The sequence below is a fragment of the Catharus ustulatus genome, chromosome 2, assembly GCF_009819885.2.
Source record: "Catharus ustulatus isolate bCatUst1 chromosome 2, bCatUst1.pri.v2, whole genome shotgun sequence".
NCBI lineage: Eukaryota > Metazoa > Chordata > Aves > Passeriformes > Turdidae > Catharus > Catharus ustulatus.
Genome location: NC_046222.1, coordinates 35,464,652 through 35,488,681, shown reverse-complemented (window position 1 = coordinate 35,488,681; position 24,030 = coordinate 35,464,652). Strand labels below are relative to the sequence as shown.

General features: G+C 40.3%; 1 protein-coding gene across 7 annotated transcripts in view; it reads right to left on the bottom strand.

The window, feature by feature from the left end:
* Positions 1 to 24,030, bottom strand: part of SYTL2 (synaptotagmin like 2) — a 59,147-nt gene that overhangs the window by 34,953 nt on the left and 164 nt on the right. For 5 of the 7 annotated variants that reach the window (XM_033052311.1, XM_033052317.1, XM_033052315.1 and 2 more), the window contains exon 2: positions 10,504 to 10,918. In XM_033052311.1, the coding sequence (XP_032908202.1) occupies positions 10,504 to 10,604 (101 nt within the window). In that variant the 5' untranslated portion in view covers positions 10,605 to 10,918. Of the gene's footprint in view, positions 1 to 10,503; positions 10,919 to 22,947; positions 23,006 to 24,030 lie in introns of all 7 variants that reach the window. The other 2 variants (XM_033052313.1, XM_033052314.1) reach the window with 2 other exon arrangements.

The window sequence follows — 24,030 nt, the reverse complement described above, 5'->3', positions numbered from 1 at the left end:
ATGTGAACTGCAGCCATTTTAAAAACCAGGAGACAAATCTTTAGTAATTTGTTTTCAGACTTCACAGTTTTCCTGCTTTTAAGAGGCATGCTTTAACAGAGTAAGTAGCTGCTGTGGGCAATTTGAGAGATTGTTTTTTTTCTTGTCAGGCATGTAACACATTAGGCATATGCTTACACATGGCCTAGAGACTAACCTTCAGATCAAAGAAGTTACCAAGTTACCACACAGATTTAGAGAGCACAGAAGCAAAAAAAAAAAAAAAAAAAAAATCAAGTCATGCTTCATCTTCCTTCTCCATTTATGTCTTTTCTTTCAGCAAAATAAATAACAGAACCCAAGGAAGAAATCAAATCAGATCCATTTACTGAGACTTGAAGGCCACACTGCCATGGAATGGTGCTGTCTTTCTGTCTTTCACAGGCCTGATGAACAACCATGAATGGGTTGGGTTGGGAGGGACCTTCAAAGGTCACCTAGGCCAACCCCAAAGAAGTTCACTGGAGTATGACATTTCTCAGAGGTTTAGGGGACAGATCTTCTGGTACAGTCAGTTAACTCTGATGACAGCCCTTTCATATTATATGTTGCAGATTTGACTGTCACGTACAGATAGTCAGCAGAGAAGATTCACAGCAGAGAAAAGACACTAGGCTAGTCCCAACCCTCACACTAAGACAGACATTCTCATCTCTCAATCAACTTCTCTTTCATCTTGGTATAGCCAGATATGAAAAGACTTATTTGAATGCATCAGCTATTATGAGAATTTGAATACTTAAAACTTCATTATGAAAGTACTGTCAAAAATCAGTCCCTCCTAGGGGTGCCTCAATCTACTACACACAGTTTAGGCTGCCAGATGTTGAAGTCCCCATTGGCATTTTTAACTCCACGATTCAACCAGTCCATAGTATTATTGGGTCATTTAAAATTTCTCCCTGCCTCTGTGCTTCTCTAAGGGCCAAAATATGTACCTTTCCTAAGCAGGTGTTCCAAGTTGAAGCAGGAACACAGCAGTAGCTTCTCTTTGTCCTCCAGCAAATATATTACTCAGTTTATAAATGCAGCCAGCAGGAAGAATGGAAATGTAGAGCACACAAATTTTTTACACAGGTGGCTGCTTCTCCCTTTCACCTTCTTTCACACGTGTTATTTGTCTTCTCAGAAGTGATGCTCCTTAGGGCTAGGCACTGGCTTTTCAGCTGTTTGTAGAGCCTGCAGGGCAGCAGAGCTCTGACCACAGCAAGTGCTCTGGGACAGCATGACAGCATATGCCAAGGGAGGTTCTCTGGTGGGAGGGTACTGAGTCACAGGACAAGTATTCAGTGTCCTCACCCTGTTTGAGTCAGTCCTTTTACCCCAGACACTGCTCATCCCTCTCCCCTTGATATTCAGCCACTGAAATTGGGGTGTGGTTGGAAACCTTTACCGTCAACTCAGAGCAGAGGAAGCTGGGCTGTGGAAGGGAACAGGATCCCAGGCCTCTCAGCTGTTGCAGCCTGCTTACCTGCCTACAGGACTCTCAGATCTGTGACCAGTTAACATAACCAGACAGAGACAGAGGCATGGATCTGTCATAGCTCTAGACTCCATTAATGTCACCTGGCCAATGAAGCTCTCATTTTGTCTGGAAGTGAAAGTTAAGCACCCTGCTCCCATCTCTGCTTGCTGCCTCTGAGAGTTAGCGTACCTTAACTCCACCAGCTCAACAGGACTTAGGGAATCAATTAATTATGCTTGCTAACAAAAGTATAAATGTGCTCTCAATTTACACAGCACTTCCTTTACAAATGACCTGGCTGCTTGATGGGGTTTGTATGGTGAGAACTGACAGATGCTCACAGCAGCTGCCTTACAACAGAGTTATATTATCTTCCCTTGAAATAAGCTTGGCTTACTCACCTTTTCAAGAGAGGTTAGTTTAGCCTGTCAGTCCTTTTCTTCTTTTTTTTTTCCCTGAGGAACTAAGAGTAATGTAAGTATTAAAGCTATTTCTAGGCATTCTCCAGCTACAAGTAAAGAAACAGATTTCCATGATCAGAAAGACAATTAGCTCTAGGTCTTGACAACAAAAAAGTTTTTAAGCCTCCTGTGTTCACCATTATATCATAGACTTGTAATGCTTTTTCTGCAACAAATGGGAAATTTTACAATGTTACTCGAATTCACAAGATTTGCTAGGAGGAGGTCTTAATAGTAACATCAAACTGCTTGCACTATGTGGGCCTGTTTGACTGCTAGGAATTAGACATAGACTGCGGTTTGCCTTGAAAGGAACTGTGGAGAATCAGACTGCAGCCATGGTTTTCCTCAGCTACATCAGCCTCGCAACAAACCACAACATAACTAGAAGGCAACAACTGATTCTATGCCAGCTCCCCAGTTAACAAAGAGGCTGACCAAGCTGCCATCAAATTTTTCTCTTGGTGATCAAAGAACTAGTAGACATCCAGAATAAGAATTAGATTGCAGGCTCCGTTGCCAGGATTGCAATTAGGAGAAAATGCAGCAAGAGCTTTATGGTTCAAGTTCGTATTCTAGAGTCCCTCTGTGCTCTGTTAAAATGCCAGTTAGCTTATGCTGCAGTTTTTCAAGGGGAAACAGCCCAAAGTTAAAATGAAGCTAGTGCCCATTTCTCTTCTAGGAACTTTAAATTCAAGAAATTAAAGGTACATAGTTAAAAGGAAATTTAAAAGAGAATTTTGGACTGAGTTCTCATTATTTAATATGATGTTTCCAGTATGTCAAGGTGAAACGTTTTATTGCAACATGGAAAATTTTTCATCTCCCCTAAGGCAGTAAGTACATGCAGATTGCACTGAACAGGAACACAAACCAACTGTCCACCACTGTGCAGGCAAACAGAAAATCTATGTATGGATTAATTGGGTTGTTCCTCTCCACCTCTGAAACATCTGACAAGGGGCAAGATCATATGGTATCACTATAAGGCAGGAAATCTGCTCTGATATGATCAGTCCCTGTCAACCTTCTTATCACCAAATCCAGAATGGTTTATCCTTTGCTTCGTAAGCTACGTACTATAGTAGGTCATTGCATGAGCAAAGACATAACAACTCATCCCTGTTTTTGAAAACAGAGTATCTAGCAATACATACCTGTATCTAAAACTTTTCTTCTACACCGCCTAACTGTATCAATTCCTTACCCTGCACCTGCCTTATTCATAGTCTACATTACAAGTCACCACAGAATTTGCAAGGTGTGACTACTGACACCTTAATACCTTATTTGATTGCCTTATACTCCAATTGACAGCTTAAACTGAGCTTTTCAGACAGGAGAATCTGAGTGGTACCAGCATATTCTGGGGCTCCTCATGATGAATGAAGGAGGACTTGGATCAAGGTCTGTGCTTGCCTCAAAGACAGATTAATTATTGTCCCACACACCCTAATCTGAACATATGGATAAGGCACCCTGGAGTCCAATAAAGCCTTTAAAAATTCTGATATTACCACATCTTATCTACAAATTAACTTCCAAAACCTCCCTTCTGCAAATGGAATACCAAATAAGTGGAGAAGTTAACAGGAAGGAGAATTTTGATTACAGTAATTTCATGACTATAAGGCGCAGCCTTTTGACTAAAATTTTGGTCCAAACCCGGAAGTGCGCCTTATAGTCTGGTGTGCCTTATATGAGGTACAAAGTTGCGGAATTTGCCAACCTGGAAGTACGAGCCATGAGCCGAGCCGTGAGGAGGGGTGGGAGTGGGCAGCCACAGCCAGCAGGAGCCACGTGGGGAGAGAGGGAACGGGCAGCCCTGCACTGCCCTGAGCTGCGGACAGTCCCGAGCCAAGGGTGGCCCTGAGGTGCCCCAAGCCGCCCCGAGCCGCGGGCGGCGCCCAGCCACCCTGAACCACGGGCAGCCCCAAGCCGCCACGAGCCGTGGCTGCTCTGAGCTGCCCTGAACTGCAGCAACCCCAAAGTGTGAGCCATGGCTGCCCCGAACCGTGACAGCCGCAAGCTGCAGCTGCCCCGAGCCCCGCCTCACCATCCGGGGGCAGGCAGGAGTGCCGGGGCCCATGCACAGGGAGGGCGTTTGGGGCTGCATTTAAAGGCTACACCAATCTGTGAAAAATGTTTTCAAATTGAGCACCTGCCAGTAAACTCCACAATCATGGGATTCCATTACTAATTAGTTACTTTGTTGCGCGTGGCACAAATCTTAGCGGCAAAAAAAAAGTGCACCTTATAGTCCAGTGTGCCTTATATACTGTATGAAGTTGCGAAATTTGCCAACTCCCAGAGGTGTGCCTTATAATCCAGTGTGCCTTATGGTCATGAAATTACTGTAATTTTATCTCAATTCTACTTGCTGCAAACATAACAACAAATCACAAACCAACAAAGACAAAGAATTTAAGTTCTGGTGACTTTCTGAACACAGACAAGACAAACTTTTTGTAGTATCACTCATGCAAGAACAGGAGTAAAATTATATTAGACCAAGCATTATAAATGCCAGACCAGCTGATGTTTTTTTCTTTTTTATTCTTTGAGAGTAGGAAACAACTACAAAAAGTTCACAGGACAAAACAGTATTTGTTTAAGCATTCCACCTTCTATGAGCATGTCTCTTTAGTCTGCAAATATCTATATAAGGTATAGGAAAAAAGTCTGTTCTGACATTTGTTAGAGAACTACACCCAAAATATTTGTAGTGGGCAGTCCCAAATTCCAAGTAAGCTTCTTTTGCATGGTAGCTGCACATGATTTTACAAAACCCTAAAAACAAACAAAAAACCCCATCAGTTGCTATTTAATTGGTTTAAACAATAGAGTAATATAATTTCAAACTGTTTGAGGGCTATACTAGAAAAAACAAAGCAGACCTATGAGGTTATGCAACCTCTCTTCATCCTTGTCACCTCAATTCCTCATAAGCAACACCTCTAATTCTTGCCTTTGGGGTCTCTCTAGACAGCAAGATTTCTGATAGTTAGTTGTAGCTGGATACATGAAAAAGCAAGCCAATTCTTTTTGTAGTAATGCATGTTCTTCTATTTTATGCTTATTCAGAAGTCTGTGTGTTAAATCTACTACAATACCCTGATGAATAAATCTAAGGTATGATCTCGCTTTCGGGTCCTTGGAGAACTGACTAAGACTGTAGTCAGCACAAGTCTTCATGACTAGACAGACTTGACATTCTCTCTAAAGTCAGAGGGGACACAAACTCATCCAAGCCTGGAGCATCAGAATGAATGAGTTACATGCTCAGAGATAACAGAAGTCAACTGATTTTGGAGAGAAAAAATAGAAAACAAAGCTCTGCTGCCCACTGAAATATGGTCTCCATCAGAATTTGGAACCAAAATTATGATCCCAATGTTTATGCTGAACAAGCGGCTGTGAAACACACTGACCACATTGACTCTGCTGTACATTTCTCTCTGAGCAGATGGCCACACATGGGGCATCAGACTGGCACATATTCCCCCCATTTCATTTAAACTGTGCATATATTCTGCACCACAGATAGAGTCCTTCACATCTATGTAGCTTTCTATTATGTGACCTGCACTTAGCACTCAGACTTACTCTCCTATTAGTAATTGCACTGTCAAATTTGAAGTGAACTTCCTTTTACAAGCCATGAATTATAGAGATCAAGTAATTAGACACTCCCTAGGCAGACACAATGAATATGTGAATTTGTTAAAGCATTTCTTAGTATATAGAAGCTTAACTTTATTCCATTCAGGAAATCAGTATTAACACTCTTGAGTCTTGCTACAGGAGGCAGGAGTCTTCAAGGTCTGCCAGCATTAGCAGCTTCTGGTATCTTCCAATTGTTTCATTATTAGAACAGCCTTACACTGTTTAGTTTCTCTGCTTATTTTAAAGGATTTGCATGTAGACTCCCCAATGGCCTCCCCTCCCTCTTCTGATGCAACCCAAGTAAACCTGCCAGGGAAGAACCAAACCAAAGCAACCAACCCAACCCTCACAATGAAGGCACAGCTGTCCTCTAATACCTTTGGTATTACAGCCTGCCTGGACAGCAGCACAAGACAATCTGAACAAGGGATGGAAATGTTGCTAGAAAATATGTAACTGGCAGGTTCTGCTCACACAGAGCCCCCAGCTCTTCACAGACTTTAGAAGTAGGCATATAAAGCATAAAATAAGCCCCACCAAAAGACACATACAAGCAAATATAAGTGAGCAGAGGCGTCTGTATCATAGCTTGCTTCACACTAACAGCAAGGACATCTTTCCTGCTGTGCGAAAGAAAAGGTTGCATTTAGGATTTCAGGTGAACTACAAATCAAGACTAATTTAATCTGAAGACAAAGGTTTCAGTTTGGTGCTTAATAATACAACACAATGTCAGGTACAAACATGATAAGTCTTACCAAGAAAGTTTTTGAACTGTAGGGAAAACCTTGCTTACAGAGGGAGTATACAATATAAAGGTTAAAAATTATTATTAGCATCCACTTTTCCCCTTCAGTACATTCTTCTACCATACAGAATAAGTCCCATCTCCCCTGCTTCACTAGTAGTCCCAGTCGTCATCCCATCAAACAATTTAGCTGCTATTAGTAGAGAAAATAGTAACCAATACTGGGAAGAAAAGGTATCAGCTCATTTCTCAGTGTAGTCCAATGCTGTATCTCTTACCAAGATCAGTAAGTTAGGGCTCTTCCTTAAGCCCAGTTATCTCACCTGATCAAGATGAAAACAGTCCTGTTTTTCTTACTGGCATTTCACAAAGTGGGCTGGGACCATTCTCCCCATCTTTGTTCTTGTGTCAGTTGACTTTGTTAAAACAGATAAATAATGACACGAACATTCTGCTAGAGAATAAAATTGATCCACTTCCTGAACAGTCACTGAATTTGGAAAATCATATGTGGTGCTAAGCAGAGTCCACTACAGGAAATTCATCCAGAAGACAGCAGCTTATCTTTTTCTGCCACAATAGGTAAACCAAGAACCTCTTTGCCTCTGTTAAACACTCTCAAAACACTTTCAAGTAACAAAAATATATTTTATGACAATTTTAAGTATGTATTGTGATGTCAGTTATTTTCACATTACAGTAGCAATGGTATCCCCAATGCCAATATGAACCTCTCTGTGATACCTTAAATATATTCCACCTCATAAAAGAGCCTTCCTTCTGATAGTCAACAATATAAGGAAAACTGCCTTGAAAAGTAACTGGAGAGGATAATTATTAGAACTAGCCAGAGTCAAAACAACATTTACAATGGGCTTTCAACAGCTACACACTCCCAGTAGAACTAGACCCCTGCAGCTTTCTCTCTTTTTGCAATGCCACACCAATTAATGTGTCAAAGGGGTTTGGCACACAGCAGTCCCCACCCACCACACAAACACTCCACATCAGAATTTCCCCTATCATTAACCTCCTTCAGTTTACACAGGGAGCAAACAATCCCATGCACAGCCCACAAAAGCACTGCTAGGAGGTTCTGCTGGGAATGGCTCATCACCACAGCAGGGAACCCTGCCCCAAAGGTGACCACAACAGCTTTCTGCCTTAGACTCACTGGTGCCAGGGGCCAGCTATTCAAACCACAGAAGAGTCACCCAACCACACTCCACAACTTGAAGACAGATCTATTTCTGCTCATGTTACTGTCTTCACAAAGGGCTCAGAGTTGTCAATTCTGAGCTCTGCATCTGTAGAAGGGGTTAGGGTTATGTTGAAGCTACTGCCAGGACATTCAGTTATATACATAGCCCACTCATTTGTTCAGTGCTGGAGAAGGGCATATCAGATATTCCTGGGCAGGAAGGATGACAACAAAAATCAAAATAATTAAGTTAGTAATATGCTGAAAAAACACTTCTAGTCTTGACAAGCTGGCACCTGACTTGTTTTATGCCTTTGTCCCATCCACAGCAACACTGCCATTAAGTGACCTGCTGCAGCTCCTAGGGTAAGAAAGAAAAGACAGACACCTCCTTGCACTAAGAATAAGAAAGCATACAATGTCTTTTGCTTTCCATGCATCACACCCTCCTGTCATCTGAGATTTCTTCATCACCCTTTTGCCAATGAGAACATCAATATCTTCTTTCCTTTGAGACAAACCTCAGCAGAGGTGAAGGATGAAGCAGGCATGCTGCTTCCAAAGCAGTGCTGTACCTAAAAGTAATCATGCTTATCCAGACCAACATAAAAGGAGACACAAGATGGGGAAACACCTATTACAGCCCTCAACAAACCAAGAATTAAAGCAGACTACCTTAAGGAGGATGCATGGGCCAGCCTAATCAGAGCAGTTTTATTAGATTAGCAATACGAGGAGCTGCTAGCAGGGAAGAGACTCCATCAGGTGATTTGTAAAATTCCACTAGGAAGTGGCTCAAAGAGGATTTTGTCATGTTACCAATTTGTCCATGCTCCAAGAACATGGCACAGATTATTAGAACACACTTCAAACCTCAGAATTTCTTCTGGAAGGGAAAAATTTCACACTGAAAGACTTCCATTATATACACATATAAATAACAAGTTGTCTGATGTTTGAACAACAACAGTTGATCCCAGCTCTTGGAATCTTCCAGCTGTGCAAGGTCATAGAATCCAAACAACAATATCTCCTTGGCTGGAGATAAAATTCAAGTAGTGCTTTAATATATAAAATATGAAAAGCATCTCTATGTGCCACAATTAAGCAGAAAAATCTATTTAATATGTAAGCTTCCAGCTTCTCAGAAGTTATAATATTTAGAAACCAAAAGAAACATTTTGTTGTAGCAGCAAATATGCTGATTACAAGCTGCTACAACCTGCAGTCTCTTGAATTTTCCACCACACCCTCTTGAACTAGAATTATAAATGGCAAAAGTAAAGCTACAGGGACAAAAATACTTGCTGACAGTCCTTTCAGACCACTACTGAGAGTGGGTTTTTATGAATTTCTGTTCCAAGAAGGGTTCCTCTCCCTAGATGCTGTTTTCAAACTCTCATCTACAATTACTTACTCTGAATGCTTTCAGACCTGGCATTGATGTAACATTTCAAAACTAAAAACAGTGGGTTTCTACCTTCAGTAAATAAAATGCCTACTCTGTTACAGCAAAATCAGTTTACTGCTTTTTGAAGCAGAAGACAAGACTGTGTGGTGAAAATGTTTACTTAGGGTGCACTGAGATGGGGGCAGGAACTTGGAACAGCGCCTGTAATAATTTTACCTCCAGCAAAGCAAATGCTTTGAGAGGAAAAGTCTTTTTAACAAGGAGAAGCTACTGGTCTACACTTTATTGCTCTTAAAAGAAGCAAGTAGAATAACTCAGCAAAATGCTGACCACGTGCTGATAAAAGAGCATCAGGGCTGTAGAAGCATACTCAGCAAAAGGAATGTCTCCTTCGTAGGACATAGGGTATGCCTAAACCAAGGACATTTATCAAAAAATCTTTCTCAGTAGCCAAGAAGCATCAGAGATGCATTGTGGTTGGAATAATTTCAAAACATTTAATTTGAAAATACATTACTTCATAAGGAACATCACAACAAGAAGGAATCTTAGAGAAGATTACCAAATCAGTGACAGAAAATCCTGCCTTCATTGAGGCCTGTAAAAATTTGTTTCTGTTATAGCACCTGGAATTTTCAGCACCTCAGGCTCCATTTTTCATTATTTGTCTACATATTAATTTTGTACCTTTAATGGATAATTTCCTTCACACTAGAAAAAGAAAACCAGTGCCTACCAAAATCCTCACTCTTGAGCAGGCAGGTATCTATATCAGCTGAAGCAACTATTTGACTGCTATTTATACCTGTGTGGATCGACAGCTTTCTCAGTCATCTGAGAAACACTACTTTCCATGCATGCACTTCTAGTCATGGCAGTCACCCTAATAGTAGCTACAGTAAAACCTCCCAGCACATAAAACACTCCAGAATAACAACACATTGCTCCATCTATGACACCACAAAGAAATTAAGGAGCAATTTTCTACTTTATCTATGGATTGCAAAGACTTTTCTTGGCAGTGGGGGGGGCATAGTGCTGGTACTTCTTCTAATAGCTCTAATATATTGCAGCTCCATAACTTCAGCATTCAGACATATCTGCTGCAACCATATTTTTGTTTGTTGGGGTGCTTGCACTCCTTTTGAGCCAAGTCCCTCATTTACTATGCTTTAGTCCAGTCTGCAGTGGTTTTGACATTTGCAAACTGAATCCTCTTCTGATGAAACCAAGGCAGATGCGTATCCAGGCAGGTGTGCACAGGGTGCTCCTGGCCCCTTAGGGAATTGCAAAGGTCCAAAACAATTTTGGACAGTAATAAATCATTTGTGTGGCAAAGGTATTTCATCCAGAGACTACGGTAAATCTAGTCCAGAGTAAAAAAAATCTCCAAACCACATATACTGAGGAATATGGGGCCCTCAGCAGCAACAGTTTTAATCTACAGCTGAGAAACACAGTACAGGAACTGTGCAGGTCTTCCTAGGACAAGCAGGGTGCTAGATCCCTTACCTGACTCTCTCTTCTTCAGTTCTTTTAAGCTCTGCATCCCGTTGCAGCACCTTCATTATTGCCTCTTGTTCCTCCTCTGTTAGGAAGCTTAGGTCAATCATCTTGTTCTGTGTGTAGGGCTGGTAAAGTGTCTGGGAAGATCCTGGATCCTGCTGAGGACAGTCGTCTTGTAGCCTGCTTTAAAGTTCTAGATGTTGTTTTCAGCAGGCACTGACAAACCTTGACCAGGTTACAGTCACTGGTTTACAGGCTGCTTTCTTGCATGTTTCCCTAGATAAGAGTCTTCTGGGGAAGTGTTGCATTCCTGCTTGTCATCTCAATAATGTCTTCTCAGTTTGTCCTCTCAGCTCTGCTTCCTGGAGTAACAGTTCATTGACCCAGCATATCCAGTGTTAGAGAACAAACAAAACATTCCCTGAAAAAGAGACAAGGAAGAACAAGTTGCAATATCAGGGATCAAGGAAGTAGATTATGTATGAATTTTTAATTAAAAGAAACAAGTTTTTCAGTATGATTAAATGACTTTATGAAGTTCAAATGGTCACTTCGAGTCAAACCTGCTTTACAGGTCTCTTGAACAAGGTGGCCATGAAAATATCTTCCTCCCCAACATGAAAACTCACACCCTAAAACACAGAAATGAGTGTCATACAATTGGTATACTTGTATTATACAAGTATATTCTAAATCACCCTTACAGTTAGAGAACAATTTGAAGGAAAGGGGAGATAACCACCCCCGTCCCATAAGTAAAGAGTACTTATCACAATGATTTAAAGAAAAAAAAAAGGCAAAATCACTATCCTACAGACTATATGGAATAAATGTGAAATAATTTATACATAATCATATTGAGTATGTGTAATTACAAATCATGTGGTAACATGAACCTCACTGCTTTATACAAGCCAAACTGCATTTACAAGTAGTAATTTGAAATACTCCTTTGTCTCTGTTTCATAGGCCATGGTTTAAGAGGACTATGCACTTAGAGATAATTCCAACTGTCAAAGACAAAAACCTCTCTAAAAAAACCCCTTAAAGGAAAAGAGAGAGTGGCATGGGGAGAAGTTAATTACGTCTGTGGTAGGGTATCTTAGTGCCTCAGGATTACAGAGATGTGGATGTCAAAGCCTGAGAAAAAATAAATAAATAGCTCAAATTTAAGGCCCAGAAGCAAGCCTAGTGCCAAACCTGGTGAGAGAGAGAAAAGTAGCAGATATTCTCACTGGATATGTCTCTGTACCAGGCAGCTCCATCACAGCCCTTCAGGGTTGTGGGTGTCCTCCTTTGGCCCTAGCAGACTGCCACTGTCATGTGCTGACAGGATGCTGACCTCATATCGAGCTACTGAGCACCACAATCATGCAACGAGTCACTGCATTTGCTCCCCTGGCCACAAGAGCACAACCAGGCCATTAAAACAACATATTGACACTGGCAGGACTCAAAGGGAAGCTCTTTCTGAAAATAACAGCATTTCTTTTAGAGTTGTTAGTGAGCTGTAGCCACATTACTGATTTTCACCCCAACAGCTCCAGTGCCCAACAACCTTCTGCATGTTTTTGTTTGGCTGCCATATTTTTCTCTATGATTCTCATTGTGATTTTGTTGTATGAGGTTGATACAACAGCATCTCAACCTGCCATGTGTAACTTCATTTGCATTTAGAAAATTATGGGTTTATAATTAGGCAAAAGTGAAAAGTGTTTACTATATAGGACTACCAACAAATATAACAATCCTAAATTTGTTGAGTATTTACAACAGGACTCTTTCAGCTTAGGAGCTGGTATTGATACTGGTTTCTACTGTAATGTGAAAACTTTCTACATCATCTGACACAGTAAGCAGCACCCACACTGCTAATCTAAAGCCCTGGATGCTGGTTGAATGGCAAGTGCCCAGCCAACAGATACAGAAGCTCATGTTGCAATTACAAACCCTGGACACCTGTGAAATGGAATAATCAAAGATTTTGCTTTGTTTCTTCCCCAAGAACAGTCAAGTGTATAAGAAAGCTGTTGCAGGGAATAATATCTTACTACATCCTTGGTCTTTTTTGTTATATTATCTTATTATAGGAATTAAAAAATCTAAAGGAAATACTTTGACAGTATTTACAAAACCTGCAGACTTCACTGATGTCTCTCAGCACTCAAATCAATAAAATCAGTGGAAATAGAGTTTCAGTCCTCCCTGCCTGAACGACAGTTTTCAAGGACAGATCCAAACAGGCTATGAGAGCTCATAGCAAGTAGCACTGCTACTAAACCTCCCAGATACCATCATTCTATAGAGCAGTTTCTTCAGCCAGGGTTACACCCCCACTTTGTTTTCAATCAGAGGTGAGATACCAAGATACCACCCACCCTGGCAGGCTCTTCACCCATGATTCCACAGTTCTTCATAAACAAGAAAACCTGTGTGCGTGTATCAGATTGTCTGACACAAGTTTCTGCAAGGCTGGCTTTCTGCTAAAGATTATCAGCATTGATTCCAAACACAGATGGTAAAAACTGCTAGCTTAGAGTATAGAACCTGTTATAAAACTTAATTTTAAAATAAAATTGAAGAAAAAAACCCAATGTCTTCCCCCTGTTCAATTCACTCTAACACCACCCCAGCCTCAATTATTTTTATTTCTTTTGATATTTTCTTCCTCTTAAAAATGCCTATACATGTCAGGAAGAACTGAGAGGTTTGAACAGTTTGTTTGGTTCCACTGCAAGTTCAATGACAATGGGTTTTTTGTCAGGAAAATTTTCTGACTTAAGTTTCAAATAAGACTAAAAGATCCTTATGAAACTGATTAAATGATGGAAATTGATACCACATTGACTGATTTCCAAAGTAGGGCTCTCATCTGCTATATACTAACATTTATGAGTCATGGCATATTTGGCATGATTTTTTTCTTAAACATTAAATTCAGGTAAAACCACACAAAAAAATTCCCTTTTCTGAAGACTCCCAGTAATAAACAGGGATCTAAAACTATGTTGTATCCAACTCATGTATGAAAGCTTCTATGTTTTTGCAATTAAAGAAACAGAATGGCAACTCAAAATGTAGTTTTGCTCACACACACTCTTAAGCTGCTTTCCAAGTGGTTTAGGCCAGGTACTCATCCAAAAATTTTATCTTGTAAAATTTCTCAGAACCTCTCAAGCAGCTGTACACCTCAATTGCTCTAAGTCAGAATTCACATTTTTCTAAAATAGGAACCACAAAAGACAGATAACTTTGTCTACAAACTCATTAACCCTACAGAGGGCTCTGCTTACCTCCACACACTGCTTTCCCACAAATGCAAAAGGGGAACATTAATTTGAATACTGTATTCCAAATACTATGGGATATTATATTAAGAGGTAGTACAATAATAATAATTCAGGTTTCCAAGTTTTTACTCAGTGTATACCTATGGGATGCAATGAGGGAGGCAAGGAAAAGGGTGGAATACTTTGCATGGCTGACACTGTTTACCAACAGCCAGAAAACAAACAACAAAACCCCAGAGTCAGCTATTCCATTCAAACCAAAAAGATCTCCTTTTGCATGTAGACACCTCATAATATCCTAAATCTACATTGCAAAACTACTTTTCAAGTGCTCCTTGTAGATAGACCTAAGTTGCTAAAGCTTTGATCCAGAGAAGCTGTCTTGCAGCCAATGCCTTCTAACAAAAGGAAGAAGGTGACAGCAAATCCTTCACTTCTGGCTCCTTCACACAGCTCTTTGTGCCAACTCCTTCAACTGAACAACTTACCCTGTAGGCCTGGCTGATCAGTGACTGCTATCTGCACACATCTTCATCCCAGAAAGCATTCACTTACAAGTAACCTACTGGCTCCTAAAAATAAGAGGGTTTGGATTTATGTACTTGAAAGCTACACATTTTTCTAACTATATTTCTCCATTGCTAGAACATACCAGCACTAGCAACTAGGATGAGTTGGAAGTCCACACATAAGGCAACAGGAAGCTGAGGGAGACAGATAAATGCAATTGTGCACTACAACAATTTGCATGTGCAGAGGAACTCGTCCTCAAAAGTAATCAAGTTTGGCCTACACCCATGCTCAGGAAATAATAAACCTTTATTTTGAAGCAGGAAAGCCAAGAAGAATACTGAGAGCAATAAAAGCCTTGGAGAACTGGCCCCTATGGCGCTGGGAAGCGACATTAGGCAGTAACGGTACCTCTGACTGCAAGCCCCACAAGCTACAACTTTGCAGCAACAACAAACAAATCAGTCTCCTGAATATATTTCATTCTCCAGTGATATTTAAGCAGTACAGTCATAGGTAACTCAGCACCAGCCTAGGCTTAGAGATAATTTTTCTGTAAATACATGAGGCAAATCCCATGAAGGCAGAACAGCTAATAAAGCTAAACACCAGTGTTGGCACAAGCACAAACGGTCATGAACATATTTGCTGGGAAGATCAGAGGATTGTGGATTTCAGTTTGAGCAGTGGAGAAAGAAAAGCTATTAACTTTGAAGAGGGACTTAAGTCACAATTCATGGGAGTTTTAGAAGCTGTTGCCTTCAATGATCAGGACAAGAATTTGAAACAAGCACAAGAAAGCCTTTTGTAATTTGTTCCTGAAGGGGCAAAAGGAAAAGATCGCCCAGTAAGATAGGCATATCTGCAGCCAATCCAGCTGCTCTTACAAGAGGTGCTATCAGAATATTTTCAAAATTGCAGAGTATACACAGCATATCATATTTCCAACAGTGTCAGAGATTAATGTAGAGAAGAGTGTTTGCTTACATGTATGTTTAGTCAATGGGAAGTAGGGAGGTTCTTATCTAGCTAGTTGTGAAGAGTGTTGGTAGAACAAGGACTTTTGCAGAAGTGAGGGATATCTATTTTAAGAGCAGTTTCAGTTTGCCTTAATACAGCAATACTTCATTTTATTGCAATAATAAGCCTACTTGTTCTCTTGTGCAGTATTCCTTAAAACGTGGTTAAGGGAAAGAGTAGGACCAGATAATTGCTCCAAATAGCCACAAAGGGGAAAATATTAAAAGTTACACACAAGTCTTACTCACACCTTACTCTTACTCAACAGATTCAAAATAATCCTTGCTGTTTTTAACCTGTAAAGTACTTGTAGTCTCAAGATAATTTCACTGAAAGCCTTATATAAGGATGTTCAACCAGCTGAAAGAGGAAGAAGTTCAGCTGGAGTAACACAAGCACTCCAGAAAAATTCTCATTTTCTCCTAGAACATCTGATTTGTTCATCCACATGACTGTGCCAGTGGTTTAATTTTATTCTTATTTGATAAGACATTAAGACCTTCATCATTTTGAAGACTATAAAGGCAATTTACTCTGAAGAAGAGTTAACAACAAAGAGGATAAAAGTTAACAACTTAATATTGGAACAGAAAAGAATAATTTGCTTTGGTTGTGGCCTAATCCCTCTAATCACATATGGCAGCTTGCCATTTCTTTCACAGGACTTGGATATTGGCAGCACTGCCTAAGAATGTCAATATACCTGTTATGGTGTAAAACCATTAGGCCAAAGGTATTAAGAGGATGTGGTCTCTGGAGAAAGAGTCTCAAATTGAAGAGAAGCCTCAGGAAAACACACCTAAACATTCCTTCTCCCTGTGACCACCGTCAGACCAACTGTAGATGTCATGCCATTTATTTCACATTGCAGTAAGTACAAATCTACTAAAAATATGTAATTTGTAGAATCTTCAAAATTACAGAAATTCCACCAAGTTATTGATACTAACATCAGCATATTTTCAAATCTAGTTATATTTCCTTCCACATTGTACCCTTTGTACTTGGCTGGTTTAATCTCAGTGGGCACACTGCTTGAATTAGTAACAGTTCAGTTGAAAGAACTTCATTCTTCAAGCTAATTCTTTTCATCAAGAATTACAAAACAAATAATATCTTCTCAGCATAATGGGCTTGAAATATAATAAGGAAGGTGACTCAGTCCTGTAGATCTCTGAAGGCAGAGCACTGTCAGTTGTGTAACAATTATTCTCATCTCCATTTAGACAGCAGAAGTGTGAGGCTCACAGGACTCAAACTCCTATTGCCACTTTCTCATTCTTCATGTCAACACTGGCATTAAACTCAGGCAGGGTTCAGTCTGAGGGACTGTTTCTATAACTTATTTGAAAACAGATTTAAGCAAAATACTAAAACCTTTAGACAGATCAGAAGCAAATCAACTGCTTGGTGGGACGCATCTCCTGACCCTACATAAATGATACATTTCTCTATTTAATGGCTATCTGTTTCTGAATGTTTTTCCAACATAAATACAAGACAGATTCAAATTCTAGCAAAGAAGTTACACAAGAATAAGAGAAAACATTGCCCCACCTCTCCCTCCCAAAAAAAATCCCAGCAACAAGCACCCCTGAAACTCATAATGCAACTAACTAACTGATTAATTTCTTAAGGAGGTTTTGTTAAGAAGCCGTGAGCACCTTCTCATTTTATGGGAAAGAAGTTCTTTCCTTCTTCTGGAGACTTGCCATCTTAAACAGACATATTCGGCATGGAAGATAACAATGACAATGAGACAACAGGACCTCCATTCCCTTCTCATAAACTTTTACTGCAGAATGAAGAACACACCTATTTCTCCCACATGTACTGTCCCATAGAGAACATTCATCTATAACCAGGAGCTGTCAAATCCCTTTCCTTTTCTTTCATGGGCCCATTCTTTAAAAAAATTAAATAATTCTAATTTGGAATTTAGCATTACCTGGATTAGGCTAATGAACACTGCACTGATGCAGGACAAATAAAAACATTTCTTATGTACTAGGAATCCCTTAAATAAAGTTTAAAAAAAATTTTTTTAAAAAAGGCCAAAGTAGAGGCCTTGACAAGTTTAGATACTGGAGACTTTATGGGAGCTATCTGACCTCTATCCGCCTTCCTTGCTCTCCAGCAAGCATTGGCTATATTTTAGCCAGGATTCTATTTTATTTTAGGAGTTGTACTATTGGAGAATGGAAGCGTGCAAAACAGTGTGACTAACTAACAAGTATTTCCTATCAATGGCTACTGGGAAGTGACACACTTCCTGCACTTTGTTAAGATGCTCTTTCTTATGTGAAAAGAACTGAGCTGCAGTTTACAGTGACTGGGTAGTTCTGACTCTTTGCTGGTGCAGACAATCCAACAAAAGGGCTTATTAAGTGGCTAGCAGCACTGATGAGAAGAAATGTACGTTACAAAGAGTAGACAAGGATTTGGATTAAAATACTTAGATTAATGCTAAATTGAGCTGACCATAAGACAGTTTGTAGAGCAGTTCCAGTCCTGAACACCAACTGGAAGACTGGAGCATACAGTTTCTGAAGAAATCGTTTCAAAGTTTTATTTCAAAGTCCATGGACATGACTTCTCAGATGATTTTAATCTCATTATGGAAATCCATTAGTCAGTATCTTGCTGCATCCTTGTGACTTTGAGAATCCCACTCTTACTCCTCATTTGAGTCGAGGTGATGAGCTAGTTGAGCAAGGACAGCCACAATTACTGACAAACTGATTTCCCCCCACTACTGCTGTAAAACTGGAACCTGTGGGTTAACAGGTTGCCCCTTGCATGCATCACTTGGATCTTCTCTAAAGCACTGTCAAAACCCAATGCACAGGTAGTAGCACAATGCCTCTGTAGGAGGGTGCACAATACAGCTTTGTGGTACATATTAAGCATAAAATTTCCTAGTCAAGATAGCAACATTGTACATCATGTTTGTTTTCCCTGATAGAGGCCACCGATCTAAACTTCCCCACAGCACCTTTGCCTGCAGTTCAACAGAAATTTGGGATCACACAGAACATTGCAAAAGGCACTCCATAACTCTCAGACAATTAAGTACATAGCCAAGTACCTGTGGGAATCAAAAGAATCCGTAACTCACCTGAACCACTCTAATTTGTCACCACAACCTCCCTGCTTTTCCGCTATTAGCCTTGTTCTCTTAACTACAGCTCTATTTAATTGATTACTGCTGTGGACAAAGAGCCAGCAACAGCACAAGCCTTTTGTCTGTCCTTTCTCAGGATGACTGACTAACCACTCACCTTAGACACTCATTCGTGCAAGTTTTGAAGGTTAAATTACCTACCTAAAAAATTACATAATCTCAAGGATACTAAGAAAGTTGGCATCAATTAATCGGGTCCTTGCTACCGTAACTAGCGCACACACCTACTTGAAAACAGGGCCTCACACAATTGCCAGAACAAATCAAGTGCTAGAGGAAAGAAAATATCCTTTAGGAGTCCTGCAGCCACAGAAACAATTGAGCTGCAAAAAAAACCACTACATCAAAGTTTACAGGTAAGTTAAAAAATCAAAATGGTTTAAAAAGTTGGCATCAAAATGGTTTAAAATAGGTAGCATGGAGTCTGCACATAGACCAGTCAGAATCAAGTCTCTTCTCAGTCACCAAAATTAACTTAAACTCTGCAATTAAGTTTTTATTTCAGGGTTATTGGGGTTTTGTTGTTATCCTTTTTTTAATAGATACATTTTTAAAGCTCACAACAGCTCCCTGTTGAGAGGAAAATAACTTGTCCTCCCAAGTATAATGTTTTAATAGACAGCCCCATAACATGAAAATTTTGTCTGCTATTGGGATCATTCTGGCTCAGTTGAAACCAGCCAGCAGCAATGTTAGCCCTCCGTAATATTGCTTTTAAATTGCAAAAATAACAGGAAGTCTATCAGCCATGAAAACTTCACTCACGAGATTATTTGTACTGCGGGGCTGGGCTGTATCATGCAAAATTGTCTTCTCCATGACTGGTACCAGTTTCCCTGAACACTTATGGCTAGATGCAAGCAGAGAACTCTGACACTGGAAAACAAGGTGTGCAATGGTGCAAGGAAGGTAAAAGGCCATGGCAAGAACTAAACCAAACTGCTACCCATGAGAAGCAGGGAACAGTTTCTGGAGCAGCCTTCAGTTGCACTGGATGAGGTGAGGTGTCAGTTCGCACTGAGTGAGAAGGATTTGCCCTACAAATGCTGCTGAATAGCCCAGGAATAGGAAAGAAGGAGCACGAGACTGTGACAGGAATTGTTTCTCATACACAGGCAGCTAAATAAGGAGTTCAGAGTTTGTGAGGCTGGGCTTTGGAGTATAAGGCCTGTCCCTGAAAAGGTATTTAGTTTTGCAGGAGTGGCTCATTCTTTAAGAACATAGCTATGCAAGGTGTTAGCTCACTTGCCCAATAGGTACAGATGCATACCCAGGAAGCAGCCAAATCCAGAGCCGCCATGACCACTTAACCCAAGAAGATTCAAATGCACATCTCCTTGTTCACCAAAATACATGATAATCTCTGAAGGGTTTGCTTGGTTCTCTCTTCATCTCTCCTAGGCCTGAACTACCAAGGATTAAAGCTCACACAATCATTATTAAAGTGATGCCACAACCTTGCAGGCAGAAACAGGAAGCAAGGTACATCTTTTCTCAATCAGGCCATTACAAAAAAAAAATTAAAAATCAAGGTCTCTCCTAACTTCCATCCTCATCCAGACAGACCTGCATTCCTGGCTATAGAGCAGTCTAGTTCTAATAGAGCAGAGGGAACAGGACAGTAACCTGAGGGTATTTATTCAATTTTAATCCAAGTCTCTTAACCTCCAGAGAAGTAACATCATTGCTGTAATGCAAGGTAAAATTAATAATATTTACACTAACATAAGCTATCCCAGGATTAAAAGACAAGTTCTATGGGCAGGACCAGAATAGAAGGTTAAGGGCTTGCTACTTCTGCTTGTTGGAGTTCTGCCTAGGAGTAAAATACATACCTTTTGCTTACAGTGCTACATGTGCAATTACAGAGAGTTTTTGGACCTCACCCTTAATTTTTCATAACAGGTGCTCTATTTTTAAATTCTATTTTTAAATCACATTAGCCATTTCAATTCATTAGAGAAGGAAAGCATGGTGGCAGATCTTAACATCTCCAGGCTAATGGTGTAGAAACCATTTCTGACCCAGGCATTCTCAGATACACTGATCTAGTTCTGGAGCTCCAGCAACATGGCTGAGATCACATAGTCTGACTGTAGTCCATCCAGCCTGTACAGAGCTAAATCTATCAGTTTATCAGTCAGCCAGAATCAGACACCAAGCAGGAGATTTCACACAGAAGTTACCAATATTGTTTGAGGAATTTGTAGAATAAAAACATTTTTCAGTGAATCTAGCATATTGTTGTGCTAATTACTCCACAGTTAAACATTCCCTTTCTTCTTACCTTTCTTTTTGTTTATACTCAGACACATTTAGAGAGAGATGAAATGCAAAGTTTCCCTGTCTGGGATAGACAAATAGAAAAAAATACTTTCAGAAGATATATAATGCTGAGAAAAAGGAACATACCAAGATGCTAGGCCAGAAAATGGTATCATAACATGGTTTGGTTAGGAAGAGACCTTAAAGACCATCTAGATCCAACCCCTGTGCTATGGACAGGGACACCTTCCTCTAATCCAGCTTACTCAGAGCCACATCCAGCCTGGCCTAGAACACTTTCAGGGATGGGGAGACCCTTGCCTCTCTGGGCAACAAATTGTTAAATTGCTCATTAATTTAATGTATAGGCATGGGATACTTAGTGGGTTTCAGGTCAAAACCAGTCAGGCATTATCATCCAGAAAAGGAGCTATAAAATAAAGAAGGGGAAGAGGTATTCTTTTCCTCCTCTTCACACATACATTATATCTCTTCCCTTTGCCACTCTGCAATAAGCAGAGCCAAATTACATATAGCAAGGAAAACTTACAATATGAAGTAAGAATCCAACATAGCCAGTTTCTTTACCCTGATGAATTGGAATGACTCCCTACCACAAGAATGAATTGTGAATAAGTCTGCCAAAATCAGCTGTCACTCTCAAGTTATGCCCAAATAAGTTAAAAGACTGGAGACTGCCAATCCAGCAAATGCTACATCACTGGTTTGACACACACATTTTGGCAAAAGTCTTTTGGAATTGGAAGATCAAACTATGGAGCCTCTTTAAATTGACTTCTGATGAACCTAAATAACCTGTCTTTAAATGCAACAGGTGATGGACTTCAAGCACCAGAAGGGTACCTACTACTTTTAGCAGCCATCCATCCCAGGTGAAGAGCACTTTCTGTGCAGAGAAAAAAATTCTTTACTATGGTTTAAAACAAGTCACTCTTGACTAAAGAGTGACTTCCAAAGGATAGGAGTGTCTCTTTTAATTAAATAAAAAGAAATTTAAACATTTTTTCCTATGAGAGACTACAAATTATCTTTATATTTCCTTGTAAATAATGTTTTCTTATTAGATTTTTGATTTAAGTCTGTTATATCCCTTTCTGTCATGAACACAGGAAACAATATAGAGTGGAAAAGAAGTGATTTCTTTAACTTCATTCAACAGCTTTCCTGGTTAAGCCTCTTTTCCAGATGCAACTATCAAAGATTTTCTCCAAGTACTAAACTGAAGTAGCATTTTCACTTGGGAATCTGGCAAGCATCTCCTAATAGGAGTTTACTCCAGAGAATACCTGCACATGATCTCTACCCAGCAGAAACAGAGCACTCATGGAGTGCTATCCAGTATTCTAAACCACTGGCTCTTAAAGGAAATGACAAATTTACTTTTCTGTGATTTTTTTTCCATCTTTGGGGGCAGGGAAGTTTTGTTTACTCTGGCCTTTGTCAGAATTAGAAAACAAGAACATAAAGACCTATTTCACTGAATTTTAAAAGTCTGACAGTGAAACTGATAATACATTATTTTGGGATGCAAGAAATGCTGGAACAAAATTTGTTTAACAAGAGTCAGGTCCAATGACAGCTTCAAGAAATTAAAAAACGTGCCTTACAACCAAAGCAGGGAATGGCAGCACACATAAGGTAGAAGCAGACTAAGATGCTTATTATTTCCTTCCTTAGACCTAGACATAAACGCACTAAGTATGGTAACTGGTAGCAGTGTATAAGCATTTTGTAACACAGCAACAGTATTAACAGTATTTTATAACTTAGTATACATGAACAACACACAACTGCAAATGAACAGAGCCTTGCAGTACACTTGCCCAAATAGGGCACAGGAGAGCATATGCAAATAATACAAAGATATGTAAAATCTGCAAGATAAGAGCAAAGTACGTAGAGTGGTCAGGAAAGATGTCAGGTGAAATTAAATGAGATTGCAGAACGAAAAGGAGATATGTCTGATGGAACCAGAATAATCCTGCAAAACATATATGAAGGATGCCTAACAATACTATGGTGAGCTTATTCCCTCAAATAATATGAACTACATCATCTGAGATCACCCCCTTTTCTTCAAGGGAGGAAGCAAGGTGAACAATACATTAACAATTAGGGAAAAAAAGGACGGTAATTTATGAAAAATCACAAAAAACTCACTTTGATTCCAGCTTCTCTTGCCAAGGAGCTCTCAAGCACTTTACTGTGACTCCTGCAACTGAAACAAACCATCAAGCTGCACAGTCGTCAGTGCTAAATACAGGGTACCAGCTCCAGGGTACTGTATATATACTCCAGGTTTACCACCACTTGTATATGTGCTTGTTAAGAACGGTTTGGGAAAGAGACAATAACGACTAATAGTAATTAAGAACTAATAACTGGAAAGCTGCATTGTTGCTGTATACAACTTTATATAAAGTGCTTTGATTCATTAGTCATTTGAACAATCCATCACCAAGAGCTTCAATCTGTGTGTAAACACGCAAATGTTTTGGTGCAACACTTTGATCAGTTCTTTTAGCTAATAAAATCAAGTTTGTTCTCACAACATCCTGTTAAGCATATGTTGTGAATGAGTGTGGGGGACACACATCACCACAACATGTTGTAACTCTTCCCCTTACACTTTCTGAAAAAGTTCAAGATTACTTGTCATTCGCCAGTTCTGTCCCCAGATTTAAGTGACCTTCATCCTAGCAATCCTCTAAGCAGATTCTTCTGCTCACACAGGAAAGACACAACTGGCTGCGTTAGACTTTAGGGCCAGGTCCGATCCTGCAAGTCATTGCAGAGACAGCGTAGATGATGCGACTAATTCATTGTTTTGAGAAAAGTGTTTACTATTTACGCAAAGTTCATTAACATCTCTCAGTTGAGATCTAAGCACCTTATTTTGAAACAGAGAGACCTCCCATTCCAGCAGACTCCAGGGCAGTTCTGACAGCTCTCACCCCGGACGGAGGCAGCAGTAGCGGGGATGTCCGGGCGCTCGGCTCCCCGGGCACGGGGCTCTCAAGAGCGGTCCTGAGGAAAGGCTCTGGCAAAGCGCCACTCGCTTGCGGCCTCAGCAGCCGGGGCCGGGCCGGCGAGACACCTGTGAGCGCTGAGCCGTCCTCAGGTGAGCGGGCCCTGCCAGCCGAGCGCGGCCAAGCGCTGCGGAGCAGGCGAAGGTGGGCAGCAGCGGCTCGCTCTCACGCTGCCCCAGCACTGCGGGCACGGGTGGCTTCTCCGCCCCTTTTT